This window comes from Falco rusticolus, chromosome 5 (genome assembly GCF_015220075.1).
Source record: "Falco rusticolus isolate bFalRus1 chromosome 5, bFalRus1.pri, whole genome shotgun sequence".
Classification (NCBI taxonomy): domain Eukaryota; kingdom Metazoa; phylum Chordata; class Aves; order Falconiformes; family Falconidae; genus Falco; species Falco rusticolus.
Genome location: NC_051191.1, coordinates 20371205 through 20389469, shown reverse-complemented (window position 1 = coordinate 20389469; position 18265 = coordinate 20371205). Strand labels below are relative to the sequence as shown.

The following is an 18265-nucleotide window of genomic DNA, read 5'->3' as shown; positions in this document are numbered from 1 at the left end:
TGGAAGCAAGATCCAGGGATCAACAAGGTGGTGAGTAGGGTACTCAAGGGAGATAATACTGAAAAAACTGTTATCCACCTCCAAACCGTACAAGCTGTCCAAGGAGGAAAATGATGGAAATGCTTTCAGGAAAATGCTCCATTTGAACTGGAAGTGCTTCAGCCCCACAGCACACCCACTCTGAAACTGGAAGTCAGATGGTATCAAATTCTATAATTACCTTTTAACGCCAAGGATGTGTCTCCTTTCCATGGGCGGACAAAACTAGAACGGAAGGTGTGATTTTTTGGGGGAGGTGCAGTTGTTTGAGGGGTTTGGGGTGGGTTTTGTTTTCATAACTCAACAAAGGTGTCTCTCCCCTCTGAGCTACTCCCAGTGCTCTCGTTGGATCATGGCTACAGAGAACCTTTCATCTCCCAAACCGAAATTACTACCTCAGACAAAACCCCCAACACCATATCACTTCAGGCACCATTATCCTGCTGCAAGGAGAACAATGCATTTACTTTCAGTCACACACACTTTCTCGAACTTCACTCCCAAGATGTTTACTTCTCACCTTCCACTTCACATGGACTCGCAAACACTTTACACACCCACAAGCTATGAAAGAAAACAGCACCTTTTATGGTGAAAGCCAGAAAGCCTGGGTTGGAGAAGCCCAGGAAGTGCTGATACCAGACAGCATCACTGCCCCCACACCTATTCCTTACCCTGCTACAGCCTGATGTATGATCCTCACTCCTCACGCTGTTTGGCAGGACTCCATGGCTCTCAGCTGCTCGATGACTGAACAGCCTCAGCTTTCCACAGCACTTCCTACTGCATCCTTAGCTGGGAACAGATTTCTCTAAGCAAATGATTCAGGGGACCAAAGTCCCTGTCCTTTCATGAAATGCTTGTCTCATGACTTTACCCAACGACAAGCCTGCAGCATCTGAATTTCTAGAGAAACACTAACAGTGGTGCAGTTCCACCTCTTCATTCTAGCATGCTGAGACCACGTCAGATGACAGATTATATTTGTTCTCCTTGGCCTGATGCCACCTGGGATTTGTCATGTCCAAAAGAAAGGGCCAAGATATGCCCACAGATACATGAACACTTATGAAGGGCCTTTATAAAAAAGTTGCCACTTTTTCTTGGGCAAAAACCTTCTCTGAAAAGGCCAAGACCATAATGAACTATAGGTTATGACACTTTTCTTGGGGAGGTCTGCCTAACTTCTGTATTGATTACATATAATCTGGGCAACACTCAGTCCATTTTTATAAAAAAAAAAAAAAAAACAAAACACAAACCAAAAAAACCCCTGGTTCTCTAAGGTTTATTTTCATTTGTTCTCTAACAGGTCTGGCGCAGCCTTCCTCTCCTTCAGGTCCTGGAGGAGCCCGTGTGAGCCAGCCTCTTCTGCACCAACCTCCAGGGCTGCACTCCAAACAGATGAGAAAAACACCCCAAAACCCAGCCGTGTCATTCTGTACTCTGCCAAGAATAGGGAAAAAGCAGCATTAATGTCACTAATAAGAATGGTATTAAATGCCCTCTTGAGCATCCATCTCCGTAATCCTGCTTCAGAAGATGGCTCTTTCACATGGCTAGTCGCTCCACGGTGTTGAATTCTGGCCTTACGTGTCTCTCTCAGAGATATTACTTGAGAAAGTCCTATAAATAAAGCCCTGAAGCTGGCCAGAAGAAGTGGCAGGAATCTCTCCTGCTGCCAGCACCCACAGGCTTGGAGCGCTGCAAACTCCACAACCGGTGCCGAAGGATCACATAGGCTCAAACCACAGTGCCTGGGAAGCACCCACCATCATGGAGCTGCCCCGGGGCAGGGCACTGCAATAAACGAGCTGGGGCTTTCCAAGTCCACATCTCACCTACTTCTCATGCTCCCTGCTATCCCTCAAATGTCACATTAAACTGGGAGACTGCAAGTGGGTAAGCGGGTTGCTGCACACTCGAGGAGCGCAGTATCAGAGCTGGTCCCGGGTGAAGCTCTCTGAACTAAGCAGCTCAAGCGGCAGTTGGAGCTGCTCCTTGAACAATTTGTTCTGACGAGACACAGGTCCAAAACATACAGCAAAGCTGGAGTTTGTACATCAGCATTTAAAGCAACGTACAAAATCCTGACATCCTTGATGAAGAGGAATTTCCAAGAGATGCAACATTTTTAAAAGGTAATTCTGTAAGATGACAGTTGTCAAGAAAACTTAAGGTCAAAAGATGAGAATCAACATTTCTGTCTTCTACATTAATATGATGGTAAAGTAACCTCTGTTACCAGGCTTGAGAGGGGGAAAAAAAAAAAAAAAAAACAGGGATGCAAAAGAAAGATGGAGATGGTAAGGTTAAAACAGTAAGGATGCAGATCATTATGTGAAATGAGCAAAGCAGCCTTCAAACACAGCCAAACACCAGCCCAAACGGAGAGAGAAAATAAAAAGTTAAGTGAAAACATGAACCAGAGTCAAGACAGCTGAGAGAAACTTGGAGAGCCTGAAGCCAAAGACAGAAGATCAAGTAGTTTAATTTACTGAACCAGCAGCAGAAATCCCCCACAAAGAGAGCCATGCGCTGCTGGGCTGCGAGAAAGCAAGCAGTTGGGTTAGGAGAGACAGGTCACAGCTTCAGGACGCACAAGGTTTGTTTGCAGTGCTGCTGTCCCCCTCTCCTCCAGCCAACTGGGGCCACGTCTGCTGGCATCGCACCTCTGCCGGCACAGCACTCTGGAGCAGCGCTTTTGCTTGCTGGCCATGCTTTGCAGCACACACACACAGGACAGTCCAGCACAGCCTCTGCTTTATGGAACATTTCTGAGGAAATTCTCAGTCAGAACTTTATGCTTTCCCATCCACAGAGACACCCTCATTGTGCTGAGCCATCAAGGAAAGCAGCATGAGAACAGACTGGAAAATTAAAAATGCATTCAGTGACCAAAACCAGCCAGGGTTTATCCTAGAACTGAAGTAACAAAACACAAAATATCTCCCCTGATACCACAGAATTTTTGCTCCCAACTAATTTTTAAATAAATAAAATTACAAATAAAGGCGTTCCTCTGACTCAAATCCCCAGGACAAGTAGAAGACATGGACACTGGCTGCAGAACACGCATGTCAATTCTCTCATACACTCCCAAGAAACATCAAGAAATCTTCTTGGCTTGCCTGTACATAAATCAACTTTAAGATGTCCACCGATATCCACGGCGCTCAACAAGGGCTGGCAGCTCAGCCGGGGCTTGCAGCCGAGACAACGCTTGGCTACCTTAACTCTCCTGGTGCAGCCAGGCCCCCGTGGCCGAACCCCTCTGTCGCTGGCTCCACACCCGTGGGAACAGCAGTCACCCAGAGCTGCCGCAGCCAGAACAGCATCACCCGACCCACCCCAACACTGGCATTTCGGGACAATCCTTCTGAACTGATCCCCTTCCCCAGCAGACGGCAGAGAGGAATGGCACAGATACATGCCTAGAGGAGGAGGAGGAGGGAGAGAGGACATGGATAAAGCAGCCAGACTGGCAGCGCTCCTGAGGCGAGTGCTGGGAGCAGCACAAACTCTGGGACAGAACTAGATCCCCCACTTGATGTCTGCTGACCCTGACCAGAAATGGTCACAGCCGATGCAATGCCAATGGCCCGGCACACAAGTTAAGATTGCTACAGCCCCAAAAGCCACAGGCCAAGTCGCTCAAACACTCCTCACATCCAGATGCAAGCTGCACTCCCCTTTGCCCCCAGGCTCACAGATTCAAATACACAGACATTTTGCTCGGTAATAAAACCAAGACAACGCTGATATAACAGTATTCCAAGTGTTCAGAGATGGAAGAAGCCTGTCCTCCTCTAGCCAAGCTCCTCCAGTCAAAGGCAGCTCCACGGCTAGGAAGGTCTCAGATGCCAGTGGCACAAACACACTTACGAACATGACACAGAACAGACACACAACCTCAGAATTTCAGCCCAACACCTTGTTAAACACACTGGGCTACATGAGACTATATAGCGCTCACATGCTCAGATGCTTGCAGGTGTACATCATCCTAGTTACCGCTTAGCCTGCTTAAACACATTTTAAATTCCTTGTCATGCCAGATGCACAAGCCCACCTGAACTGAGCACCCCAAGCTGTGCATGACAGCGGAGGCACAGTCCCGGCACAGACAGTGCAGCAGGCCTGGCTCCAAGGGATTCAGGAAGCCCCATCCTCAGCTGTGTGCTGTGCCTGTTCCTCCTCCCCAAACACAGGCATCCCAGACTGCTCTCACCAGCCGGAGGCCGGAGGGCAGGGCTCTGCCCTGCTCCCTCAGAAAAATCCCCAATTACTATTACGGAAAATTTAGTTTCATTCTAGACAAATCACAGCAAGAGCTGAGGAGCTCTCCAAATAATTTTTGTGCTTTAAGATAGTGGCAACTCCTTTCTCTCAATTTCACATCAGCTGCAAATGTTAACAGCATATGGCTCTCCCCCAGCCCATGAAGGGAGGCTATAATTAACATCTATTCCAAAACCTGCTACCGTGGTGCCATACTACCCAACTCTCCCCTGCACAGTTTAGCATAACCGGTTGTTTACTTCCTTCAACTTCCAGCTCACAAAAGCACCAGCACTCCCATTGCCACCGCTTCCTCCTGTGCAGCAACAGCAGCATCCCCCACCAAAGCGACTGCATGTGTCTGGGGAGAGACGGCCCTCAGCCCCTCCTCGACTGCACTATCCACACTCAGTTTGTATCTGCCAAGGTTATGTCCATGATTTCACTTCAGAATTCAAGTACCCCTCAAAGGGAGAAGGACATGATCACTCCTCGCTTCTTCGGGGAAAAACAAGCACTTCCTGCACCCAGTCAGCTGCAAACTCCACAGACTCTCTGCTATGACATACGGCTCACTGATCTTGATCTTAACCACATCATCAGCCACACTGCAGATGTCCCAAGGAACAAGGCTGCATCTTCTTTATCTGATTCAAAATCTCAAATAGATCTAATGAGCACAAACTATCATACTGAGAACAGGTGCCTAAGCTGGCAACATGGGCCAAGTAGCTGCACACAAGGCAAGGACTTAACTGCCGCAGCCTGCACAACAGCTTCCATCCAGTGATGAGCTGGTCAGTGCAGTGAGGCAGCACTCTCTTTCCTAGGCTTTCCCAACATCACTGCATACCTAACACATCACTAGATGCAATGATTAAGCTCCTTGCCTCACTGATAACCCATAGGAGTCACTCCTGCTGATAATTACTGCATAAATCAGCATGGGTCTCACTCTCCTCATTAGGAAGGTCAACTGGAGCAGTCTATCTCTGGTACACCATGCCTCACTATGCACATTGTCTGATCTCCTTCCTAACTAGCTCACTAAGTTCATGTTTATCTCATCCAGGAGCCTATCTCCCCTCATTCCTAATCACCTGCCTTTCCAAAGGAACCCATGTGGTACCAGTCCAGCTGCTGACCAAGCCCAAAGTGCCATCCAGCATACTGCTTCCTCACCGACAACATTCATCCTGCGCCTCTCAGATGATGTGCGGCTCCACAAGAACTGCAGTTTTACTAATTTCTAAATACAACTCATGACGCATCCCCTTGCTGGTACCCCTGCTGCCACCGTAGCCACTCCTCCAGAAGAAACTGAAGCAAACAATTGTCCTCTGGCTTCATCCCGTTCAGCGCTGAAAAGAGATGTTGTGTTCAAAGGCGAGTGCGGAACTATCTCCACTCTCGGCTCAGCAGCAGACACAGCAGCAGCTGTGCTGACCGATTCTCCCACTCCTGTGCTCCCACAGCCCGTCGGGGAGACCCCCAGCCACACCAGAGGGACGGCCAGCACAACAGGGGCAGCCAGGACAGGCAGAAGGAGCAGAGGAGATGCACACACTCTGCACCATGTTACCTGTCTGGGGTTCAAGCTCCTCTGGCTCACCTTGGAGAAGCGCATTTCCAAGTTCACCAACTGAACAATCCAGCTGAAAACCTGACAGATGAAGACAGAGGTAACCAGCACCAGTTGCCACAGTCATGCTCGGGCACTGCACTGGGACACGCAGCTATCCTGCAGCAGTGCACACTGCGCATACTGACACGAGCATGTTTACACTGCAACAACTGCCAGGGTGTTAGAGCCAAAGGGGTACCTGGTCTCACCACTGTGCCTCGCAAACACCTGCTGGCTCCCCCCACAGCTAGCACTCCCCAACAGCCTGACCAGGCAGCCTTGCGTGTAATTTACTACAGGCTTTTCCAGGTCTTGATTAACAGATGAACATCTCAGTTCTCAAATCATTAGATGCATGACTGCAGGTATCTAAAACAAAATCCAAACAAGAAATATTTGGGTAAGGTCCCTAAAATAAGGGCAGGAGCCTTTTCCCACTCTAAAAGAGCAACATTATCACAGTTTTGGAGAGGAGTGGACTTGGAGGCTGCCAAGAGGACCAGTGTCCACGAGGCCGGCTGGCGCTGCCCACAGACGCAGTGTACGCAGACAAGAGAGACCCAGGCTCACCCCAGGCTCTGCAGGAGATGCTCCCCTCCGACCAGAGAGCTGAGGCCCAGTGGTGCGCCACAGCTGTGATCCCTCAGATCAGAAGCTGTCCAAGCTCAGGGCAAGGGGAACAGTAGTTCCAGACGGGCACTGGTCCTTCTCTCGGCTTCGATGCCAGAGCAGTTCATCCTTGCAAAGGGTGTGACCCCACCAGACTGAAAAGCACAGCTAACTGGGCAATCAGCATGGTTCAGAGACCCCTGGTTTGGGGAGGAAGGTGCTGCACCGAGAAGTGGTAAGCAGCCTGACTAGTTTTCTGCTCTACTTCCTACAGCTACCCACAACACAAAAATACGTCTAATGAAGAGACAGGCTCAGTTTGTCCTCCCAAAAAACTTCCTGCTGCATCATCTTGATCAAAAAGCATTCAGAAACATAGAGATAATGTGCAAGACTATCCAAATCTCAGTTACAAGGCAGCAGCAGCTGCCAAATATGCAGGCTGTTCCCTGCAAACTGACACGTGGCACTTTTGAGGCATGCCATAAACAAAAAAACTATGTGAATCAGTGCAAAAGAAAGGCCTTTACTCCTGGGAGACGAAGGGCCCTCACATGCTGCTCTTCCACGTGCCACTCTTCCACATACCCTGACATCCACTACCTGCCCCTTCTCACCAGTAACTGCTGCCACCTTACCAAACGCCCTGTGCCTCCTCTTTTACCAGCTACAAAACTGGAAGGGCTGAATACGCCTTGGATATTGGAAAGACACACACCTAGAAGCAGGATGATCCCTGCCCCAAGGTGCTTGCAGGCTCTCAAATGTCTGGTTTGACATAACAAGTATTTAGTGGTCAAAACAGTTATAGCCACATAGAGGAAAAGACAAGCAGCCCAGCCCCGGAAGGCTTCATGCCACAATCACAGCAAGAGGCAGAGAAAAAGCTCCCCTGGCTCAGCAGTTCTGCCTCACTGCTCCTCCAATCCCCCCAGGCATCTTGGGGTAACCAAACCGAAGGGGTTTTCATGGTTATCTCCTCCTCCTGCCCCAGGGAGCTCCCACAGGGCGCACAGCTGGGCAGCCTGGGGAACTCCAGAGCACCTTCTACCTCATTTTTGATTGTTTTTAGTGTCCATTAAACTGCAGCTGCTTTTCAAGCCTAGTGTCCCAGTACTAGAAATGGGAAAATGAAACTTGCTGCAAACAAAGTCTTCAGATTCCCACTGACATCGAAATAAACACAAGCTTGAGTGAGAAAAATGAAAAAATATGCAAAATTCTCACTACTGGTAAACAAAATATTACTCACAGTTAAAGAATCTGGTTACAACATGTGTTTTAGACTGATGCTTCCTCCTCATGGTCACCTACTTTCCCAAAACTGTGACACAGGTGTCATGCAGTCACACAAACACCAGTTGCCCTCTTGGCGATGGTCACAACAACAGGAGTTTCTGGCAATGAAATCCAGCTGGCCATGGGAGCGTCTCTTCACAGAGGGGTAGAAACAACTAGATCAGAAGACTAAAGCATTTGTGCCAATTTATCCTGCACAGGTATTGCTCCAGGGCCAAAATTACTCATCCCACACTGATATAAAATACATTTGTTCCCCCATGAAAAAGGAGAATCACCCAAAATGGCACAGAGAGAATTTTCCACCTTGTCTTAGGAAACATCGCAGGTTTACAACTCATAGAGGTGAGCCCGTGGAAAGCTTTACACCGAGATGCTTCTTGTGATGTATTTAAACCATTTCAAAGCATCATCCCACTCAATGACCTTTGAGAAACAGAGCTGCTGATCGCACAAGACAGGCACACGGGCTCCAGCTGCCCTGGCACCTCCAGAGAGGCTGCCAGCATGCATCGACCAAACCAAGCTCTGGCAGCCACAGGAAACAGCCAGAGAAAGCAGTACAGGGTAGGGAGAAGTGATGGCAAGGAGAGAAGAGAGACCTCGCCACTCCTGCACAGACAGTGACCCAGCAAGTAATAAGCACCCGAGCAAGGCCCGGTGCCAGCCAGTGTGCCATGGCACAGCTGCAGCCCGTGTACAGGCTGGCGATGGGCTCACCAGACCTTGCAAGAGCAAGGTTTCAGAAGTCACAAAACTATCACCCAGGAGTACCCACGCAGGCGCTGGCACGCCTGTGACGGCAGCAGAAGACAGGCTGTGGCTCTGCTGCTGGGACAGCTGGAGCATTGACACCTATGCACTACCAACACCACACTGCCAGCCTGACAAGCAGGATGGACTTACACAGCCGTGAAGAAAAGGCAGCAGAGTCCACATGGCACAAATGATGGCTTTCAGGGCCTGCCACCTCATGAATCTTACAGCGACTGCAGGATTAATCTCTTCTGATCTACGAAAGTACCTCAAGGAAACTGGAAGTGCTGAGACCTAGTTAAGACAGGGCACTGCTTTACTAAACGCATCACCCTATCCATCAGACCTGGCGCTGGCTAAAGGAAGATCTAATCCCACGTCAGTCAGGCATCTGACTCCCTGGTGTTTGATCCACAGCACACGGAGCTTCTCTTCCTGGGCAAAAGTTCAAAGAGAACAAGACAAGTATTAATAAAGCATTTGGGATCAGAGGAGCTGCAGTTCCCAGACCGACCGGTGCAGCTGGGATGCCATGATATGGGGGCTGGCGGCTGCCAGGAGTAGGGTGACCCCCTTCGACAGGCATCCACGCTAATCGCTGCAACGCTCTCTCATTTCAAGCAGCCAGGTAACTGGACAGAAGACAGGCATCTTTGCACATGGCATGCACAGGGATTACATCCTCTCTTTCCGAGGTCGCCTCTGCAAGTATTTATGTAGCAAACAGAGCTTGCTGTTCACAATTACTGGAGGCATTTCGACGTATGGGTTTTGGGGTTTTTTGCTAGATGTGCGTGTTACAAGAAGCCAGTCTGAGTCAAACCAATGAGTCACTTGGTCGGGTCCATGCACAACAGAGCGAAGCGTATTTTTACTGCCAGTTAGAAATGCCTCCCACTCATGAGAGCTGCACGGACATCTTGCAGAGCAGAGAGCCTGGCACACTCGGGCTGGAAATCAACTCGAAACACAGGTGGGACAGTAAAAGGATGAGCCGAGAGAGCTCTCCTTGGCCTAGTGGGTTTACTTCAGCTTCTCTAGCTCCGCACTCCAGGCATCAGCTCCAGCCACACAGTGAAAGCCTGAGACACAGAGAAGCTGCGAGCACCTCAGAGGAACACAGGACGCATCACGCCTGCGTCCTCATTACTCAGACCGTCTGCACAGGGCCTGCACCACCAGAAGCTGCATCAAAGACCTCACAGAAAGAGAGAGCACCAAGCACAGAGGCAGTTTCCTCTCGGCGTCCACCCTTACCTCCCACAGAAGCTCAAAAGCCGAATTAACATGTCCAAACCCCAGCCCTGACTGCGGGAGCAGCGAGGCATTCTGAAGGAGTTATGCTACAGAACAGAAAGAGTATGCCAAATGTGGCATGATGCTCCAGTCTGCACAGCTGCAAAGAAATACAGAAAACTCTGCAGCCTCCCCACCCCAGGCCTCCGAGCAGCCTCACCAGCCTCCACGCTAGCCCCTATGCCCTCGCAGAAAATCAGCAACCCTCCCAGGCTGTCCAGGTCTTGGGAAACAGCAGCAACTTCATTTTTGGACCAGACAGCAGCAGGCATTGCAGTAGGGTCTGAATCTACCAGACCCCAGCACGCTGCTCCCCTGGGGCAGCCAACCCCCTGGAAGTTAGGTGGCAAGCGGTGCGGGGACATGCAAGGTTGCCATCCTGTCAGGGAGTGATGCCGCACGGCCTCGCCATCGCTCCAGGCCTCCAACAGTACACCCAAGGTTGGAGTAGATGTGGCAGTCCACAGGGAAAAACCCAGGGAGATCCTGAGCTGGGGGTCTCGGTCCCTGTCACCTCCCACCCACCCAGCTGAAAGGTTTTCCCTCCTCCCCTGCTGCATTTTACCTGGGGGGAGCGAACCTCAGAGGCTTGGCCAGAACCTGCAGCACCCAGCAAATGCCAGGGCTGGGGAGGCCTGCACAGCTGCAAACTCGGGACACAGATAGAAACAGCAGCAGATCATCAATGGCTTATTCAGAAATGCACGTATTCTAAATCCCCCTTTTTTTTCTGTTTGTTTGTTTGTTTTTTAATTCCCCGCAGGGAAGAGGCCATGCCTCATCCAGTGCTCCATACAAAAAACTTCAAGATAAGCCCTTCATCCATGCTAAACATGTTTTGAAATTGAGCTCTTCTGGACTCTCAGGCCATGGGGGATATACAGAGAAAAGCCTCTTGGATTCTGAGGCAAAAAGCAGCCAGAAGCCCTGGCTGTGCAAAGCAGTCATTTGTCTGCATCAAAGATAAGAGCCAAGAGATTTAAAAACATCCATTTACAGAGAATAATGTGAGCAATCATGACAATATAACAAACACTCACATATGAAAAGACCCATTTCCCACTGCCAGGGTGCATTTAGCTCCATACATTCATCCAGAGCTGCGGAAACACGCAGCCCCTCTCCCGACACAGGCGCACGGAGCAGGAACTGCCTAGGTGTACAGTCGCTGTGGCTGCAGTCACAACTGACCAAGACACACGGACATCAGCATCAGGCAACTGCAGCTTCTTCTCACTGTAGTGTCAGTGCTCTGCTTCCCTGGATGCCATGCCTGCAACTGAGCAGCTCGGCACACTTAGGGCTTGCAAAAACAGGACGGAAAGCGGGCAGGCACCCACCTGCCTCATGATCAACACCAGACAGCCAGAGGATCTCACACTGTACTGCAAAGATATCACTTTCACAGCCAGACAACACGTTTCTTGAGTTAACTCCTTTTTTTCTCATCCTTCCAGATGACCACAAGGCCAGCAGAGACTCTAGTTCCAGCGGTCATCACGACTACGCACCACAAGCCTGCACGTGATGGGGAGGACCAGGCCCCTTCAGGAAGGTAATGCTCTGCACCAGTAGCAGATGCCAACTGTCAGCCCCAGCAAGAACTGCAGACTCGCCAGACTCCACCATCACAGCTCCCAGAGCCTCCAGTGAGCCCCACACTGCTCTGCCAAACCCTGCTTGCTGCTCCACTCCAGCCCTTGAGTCCATCTCTCTTGCTTTCAGTTTTGTTCCCACAAAACTGCGCTGAACTACATTAACATCTTATGAGGACAGGCTGAGAGCGCTGGGGCTGTTCAGCCTGGAGGAGAGAAGGCTCCGGGGAGACCTTACAGCGGCCTTCCAGTACCTAAAGGGGCTGACAGGAAAGCTGCAGAGGGACTTTTTACAGGGGCCTGTAGTGATAGGACAAGGGGGAATGGCTTTAAGCTGAAAGAGGGGAGATTTAGGTTAGATGCAAGGAAGAAACTCTTTACTGTGAGGGTGGTGAGGCGCTGGCACAGGCTGCAGCTGTGGCTGCCCCATCCCTGGAAGTGTTCCAGGCCAGGTTGGATGGGGCTTGGAGCAACCTGGTCTAGTGGAAGGTGTCCCTGCCCCTGGCAGGGGGAGTGGAACTAGATGGTCTTTAAGGTCCCTTCCAACCCAAACTATTCCATGATTCTATGATTCTGTCTCTGGAGATGATGCAGAGCTACCTCAGGTCCCACCACCCCAGCAGACCTCCCATTCACCATCCCTGCCTGACCATTAATCCTACTGGCTCATGAACGTCTCGGCAGCCACAGTGCCCAGCCACATGCAAACACGTTGCTGCTGCACACACACATCCAGTTGCGGGCAGAGCAGAGCCCTCTCCCTGCCCAGGCGAAGGGTCCCATCCAGCTCCTGTGCAGCCAAGCCTCCTGGTCACCATGTGGGTTCCCCCCTGCATCGCTTGGCCCTGCTTTGTTTACATCTGGCAGGGAGGTGCTGGCACAGCACAGCACAGCCGTGGCAGCAGCAGCCTGCCACCCAGGCTACGGCTCTGCTGAGACTAACCCAACCTGTAAAGCAATTAGTCACTCACAGATGAGAGCGGCGTGCCCTTCCTCCAAACATTATCTAAGCTCCCTGTAGAGCAGGGGAACATGAAAACAGGACAGCACGCAGGGAACAAGCATTGCCATATTGATCCCAAAAATCAAATAACCGGCATCAATCTTTGCATCGTTACTGGACAGATCCTGGGGGAGCTCAGGAGGGCTTGGCACATCGCTCAGACACATGCCTTGCTTCAAACTGCCCCTCACACAGGTCAGGAGAGCACTCGGGCACCTGCACACTACGATGTGAAAGGGTTTTGCTTTAGTTGTCACTGGTCAGAAGAGACATCTACACAGTGCTCGCCAGTGGCGTTCTCTGGGTGAGGATGTCAACTCCTGGATACCTCACTCTGGCGAGGTCACCTGTGACTACATTATCTCAGCACAAGGAGACTCAGGCTCTGCAGTGGAAGCTCCCCATGGTGGCCTGGACACATCTCCTCCCCACCTCGTAGCTCTGCCATGCTTGAGGAAGACAGCTGCATGTCTTCTGTCAACCACCCCTGACAGAGGTGCCAAATTCTCTGCCATGCCAGCAGCCAAGGGCAAAAAGCCCACCCAAGTTGTTACGAAGTGGAGCAGATCACAACCAGTTCTTACCACAGACAAACACCCTTGGCTGCAGAGTGACAACCATGGGCCCCGAGGCAGTGCTGACATCTCCATCCACGGTCATGGGGAAGCAGCAACCCCACAGACCTCAAACAGCTCTGCTAAGCTGAAACACAGCCTAGGAAAGGCCTGCAGCTTTCAACTATATAGCTAATTAAAACAGGACTACAGTCTAAAAGCACTTGGCTGGATGCAGAGCTAGTAATGCTATACCTATGCCTGCTGGTTCAAGAGCCTCTCAGACCCAAGGCTGGCAGCGGAGGGCAGGTTCAGGGTAGACACAGATGCATTTTTACCGGGACAGCCACCACCAGACAAGTGCTGCAGCTGGCAGCAGGTTTTTATACTACCAAAACCTGCTAATGGTTTCCAAGTTAAGGCTGAATGTTTTGCCAGGTCTGTAACCAGCCCAAACACAAGCTCATTCAGTCCAGTTCTCTGGCCTGTATGCTACAGATGAGATTTAAAATTGAAAAAAGAAGTGAACATTTAAGTCAGATGAATGCAAGTCATTAACTGTAGGCTCCTTCCTTTCTAAGGTCCCACTGCAATTAACCGTTTCACCTTGCAGAACTGTCCAACTTCCCCAAACAAACCACTAGGAAGATGCATGGCATTTCCTGTTCCCTTCTGAAACTCAGGTTTCCAAGACTCAAGATAAGGAACACATGACTAAAGCACTCACCTGCTCCGTAAGCCCCACCATACCCCATCACTAACCACTACAAACCACCACCAGGTTTACACTGCAAATATCAGCCACAGCTACAGGAGGGAGGCTGAGATGAGCAAGAAGATGCAGAAGAAAATGCTCAAAGGCCCCAGAGACAGCACTCAGAAGTAAGGCAAAGATGGCACAAGTGTGAAGCATCACCACAGCCCTCCATTCACTCCCGAGAGGCCACCACATCTGCTCCCAGAGGGTGCAGGCCTGGGCAGCCCACCTCCTGCAGCTCCCCCAAGCAGAGTCCGACCTGAGGGCCCTGGCAGGAGAGAGAAACTCCTTCCCACTCTGATGCTACAGGACACTGTGACACTGGGAGAAACCACCTGCAATAATAATAACAAAAGACCCCACCATGTCCATCAGACACTGCTCAGAAAACACCAAAGCTCTGATCCAAGCTGCTCTCCAGCCCAAATGCCTTCCTGAACCTGAACCTTCAGTGGAGCTGCACACTGTGCTACCCAGAGCTCCTGCCTTCTGCAGGGCAGCTCCTGGCCTGCTCTGGAACCTGAGAGAGAGGATGAGTGTCAGGATCTGCACCGAGTACTGCAAACACTTGTATCCATATGACTGTGCAGCCGCTCTGAATGTTAACTAAGCTCTCGGCCTCAACAACTTCCCATAATAATCAAATCCACAGCTTAACAGGCACTGCGTGGAAAAGGATTCCCTCTCCTCAGCTCCAAGAGCACGCTCAAAGCAACTCCGGCCAACAGCCTCTTCTGCTGCGAATGTGCAATTTGGAGAATAGACGCTCTTGTGTTCTGCAAGAAAATCCTTATTTTAGGTAAACGTAGCCTCATTTATAACGCTGACTAAGCTCATTTTTACCAAAACTGATCGGGTGCAGGAAGGCAGCAGAAAACATCACGGAGAGAGCCCTCAGAACCCAAATTGAAACCCCATGACCAAGAAAACCAAGCCCAGCACCTGAAGACAAGAACAGACGTGGGCCGAGGTCTTTAAACAGCCTTGCGGGTCGGGAGCCTCCAAGGCAGTGGCGTTAAGGCCAAAGCCAGCCCGGCACCGTCCCTGTCCGAGGGGATGTGGGTCTGCCCAGGAGGAGCGGGGCTGGGGCAGCCTGGGCACTGCATCCCAGGGAGCAGGGGGCCAAAAACCCCCACCCCAGGCCAACGCCAGACACCGGCTCCGGAGCGGTGATGGCTCAGCAACGGCACCGCTGCTGGGGCAGCCTCTAAAATGACAGAAACTGTAATTTAACTCAGCCCAACGACGCGCAGGCGTTCCTGTCTGCCGGTCCACGGGCAAACGCAGGGAAGCCCCGGGGAACGGGCAGCGGGAGCTGCGCGCACCCAGCGCCGGTGCTGCTCCCTCGGCCCCGCTGCAAGGGGCGCCACGGAGGCACGGCACCCCCGGCTGAAGGACCCCGGAGCCGCCCCAGCCAGGCCCGCCCCAGCCGCCGCGCCCGGTACCGGCCGCGGTCCCGCCCGCCGGCCCGGCCGCCACGTAGCGCGGGCGCGGCCCGCGCCCCGGGCCTGGGCCCGCACCCCCGGCGGCGCGGGCCCGCGCAGGTCCGTCCCATTGTCACCCCCTGCCCCCCGCCGGTACCCGGCCCCGGGCCCCCGCGCGGCGCCGCCCGCGCCCCTCCCCCGCGGCGGGTGACAGCGGTCGCGCCCCCGCCGGCACCGCGCCGCCCCGCGCCGCCGCTCACCGCGCTTGCCGGGGTCGTAGCCCACGAGGACGAAATAGTCGGCCAGGCGGGCCATGGCGGGGGCGGCGGCCGCTGCCCGCGCTCACAGCCCCGCCGCCGCCGCCGCGCTCCCTGCCCGCCCGGCCGCCCCGCCGACCGCCGCCATCTTGGCCCCTCGCGCGGCCGGCCCGGCCCGCCCCCACTGCGCCTGCGCCACCGCCACCGCGGGGAGCGGGCCGCTGCACCCCATTGGGCGCGCCGGGAGGGGCGGGGTGGGGCCCGGGCGGGGGGCGGGGCGTGTGGAGGGCGGGGCCACGGCGCGGGAGTTCCCTCGGGGCGGGGCGGGGGACGAGAAGGGACGGGGGGAGCACGGGTGTGCGGGACACAGGTATGCATGGAGATGCGTGTGTGAGACACGCGTGTGCAGGGCCACGGGTGTGAGGGGACACGAGTGTGCTGGGACATGCATGTACAGGATATGAGGGTGTGAGGACACACATGTGCATGGACATGAGTGTGAGGGGACATGGGTGTGCAGGGACATGGGTGTGAGGGGACAGGGTTTTGCAGGGACACGGGTGTGCCGGGACACGGGTGTGCAGGGGATACGGGTTTGCAGGTACATGGATGTGCAGAGACTTGAGTGTGAGGGGACACTGGTGTGCCAGACACAGGTGTGCAGGGACATGGGTATGCAGGACACAGGTGTGAGGGGACACGGGGTGTCAGGGTACACAGGTGTGCATGGATGTGCACGTGCAGGGCACGTGTATGCAGCGACACAAGTGTGCAGGGAGCCCCGGTGTGGAAGGGCCTCTGGTGTGCACAGACACGCGTGTGCAGGGACCCCTCCTGAGTGCACTGAACCCCAGTGTGTGCAGCCACCTTGTGCTGTGTACAACCCTCCGGTGTGCTCAGCCCCCCTGAGTGTTCATGCCCTCCCCGTGTGCATGGCCCGCTGATGCACACACACACACAGCTGTGCACGGGCCCTTAGGTGTGCATGTCCTCCCGCCCCCCCCGGTGTGCACAGCCCCCAAAAATACCCATCCCGCTGGTGTGCAACCCCCTCCCCCTCATTTCGCAGAGCCTCCTTTGCTCTGCACAGCCCCCCAGGGAGTTAGCCCCCCCTAGGGAGTTTGGCCCCCCAGGATGCCCAGGTGTGCATGACCCCCCCGGTATGCATGCCCCCTGCCAGGTGTGCAGGACCCCCAAGGTGTGCATGGCCCCTCGAGGTGTGCGCTACTCCCCCAGGGTGCCAGACCCCCATATGTGCACGATCCCCAAGATGCTGACTCACCCAGGTGTGCACGGGCCCCACCAGGTGTGCAGGACCCCCAAGGTGTGCATGCCCCCCCCCAGGTATGCACTACTCCCCCCAGGGTGCCCGACCTCCTCCCCAGGTGCGCACGGCCTGGCCAGATGTACACGGTCCCTAATTTGCCCAGCAGCCCCAGGGTGCCCGACCCCCCCCCAGGTGCAGGACCCCCCAGGTGTGCACCACTCCCCCAGGATGCCCGACCCCCCCGGTGTGCACGGTCCCCAGGGTGTCCAGCCCCTCCAGGGTGCCTGACCCCAAGAGGTTTGCCGGCCCCCCCCAGGTGTGCACCACTCCCCCAGGGTGCCCAGCCCCCCAGATGTGCATGGTCCCCCGGGTGCCCCACCCCCCCCGGTGTGCACGGTCCCCAGGGTGCCCAGCCCCTCCAGGGCGCCTGACCCCCCAGGTTTGCCGGCCCCCCCCAGGTGTGCACCACTCCCCCAGGGTGCCCAGCCCCCCAGATGTGCACGGTCCCCCGGGTGCCCGACCCCCCCCGGTGTGCACGGTCCCCAGGGTGCCCAGCCCCTCCGGGGCGCCTGACCCCCCCAGGTGTGCCGGACCCCCCCAGGTGTGCACCACTCCCCCAGGGTGCCCGACCCCCCAGATGTGCACGGTCCCCAGGGTGCCCGACCCCTCCAGGTGTGCAGGACCCCTCAGGTGTGCACGGCCCCCCCCAGATGTGCACGGTCCCCAGGGTGCCCAGCTGCTCCAGGGTGCCCGACCCCCCGGGTGTGCGGGACCCTCCCCATTACGCACAGCCTCCCAAGTGTCCCCCCCAGGAGGTACGGGATCCCGGGGCGCTGCGACCCTGTCCCCGCAGCCGCGCGTGGGGAGATGCCGCAGGATGCCGGCTCCCGGGCGGACGCCCCGGCAGCCCCTACTTGCAGCGTAGCCGTCCCGTCCCGTCTCGTCCCACGGTGGCCCCGGGGCTCCCCTGTGCCACCACCTGGGGGTCCCGGGGCAAGGTCCGCCCGGCCGTGGCCGTTCCGCGGCGAGGGGGTCGGCGGGCACACGCCACGGCACGGCCGCCGCTGGAGCGGGGGATGATTCATCGGAGAAAATCCCCGTTCCCACTCCCACGTGGGAGCGGGACGTGGGGTGCGTGCGGGATGGGGGGGCAGCTCGGCACCGCCGAGCCGGGCACAGGTCGTCCCCCGGGCCCCCCGCACCGGCAGTGGGGGCAGGAGCGGGGCAGCCCTGCCTGCGGGCAGCAGCCAGCCCGGCAGCGCCCGGCCCTGCCAACGCCAGCGAGTGGCAGCGGCCCCGGGGGGGTCCTCACCCCCCCTGGCCCCGCGGGGCTCTCCTCGCCCCTCACCGAACCCGCCTGCACCCACTGCTTAGGGGAGCAGTGGTAGCTTAGGGCAGGGGGCTGGGGGCAGAGGAAAGGTGTATGGAACATAGAAACCATGCGAGCAGTTATGGGATGTAGGAAAAATATCCTACAACACCCCCATGGGCAGGGAGTGCAGGG

General features: G+C 54.7%; 1 protein-coding gene across 1 annotated transcript in view; it reads right to left on the bottom strand.

The window, feature by feature from the left end:
• Positions 1–15656, bottom strand: part of SBF1 (SET binding factor 1) — an 87761-nt gene extending 72105 nt beyond the window's left edge. The window contains 1 exon segment of the mRNA XM_037388699.1: positions 15498–15656. Coding sequence (XP_037244596.1) covers positions 15498–15552 — 55 coding nt within the window. The 5' untranslated portion in view covers positions 15553–15656.
• Positions 15657–18265: the final 2609 nt, after the last annotated feature.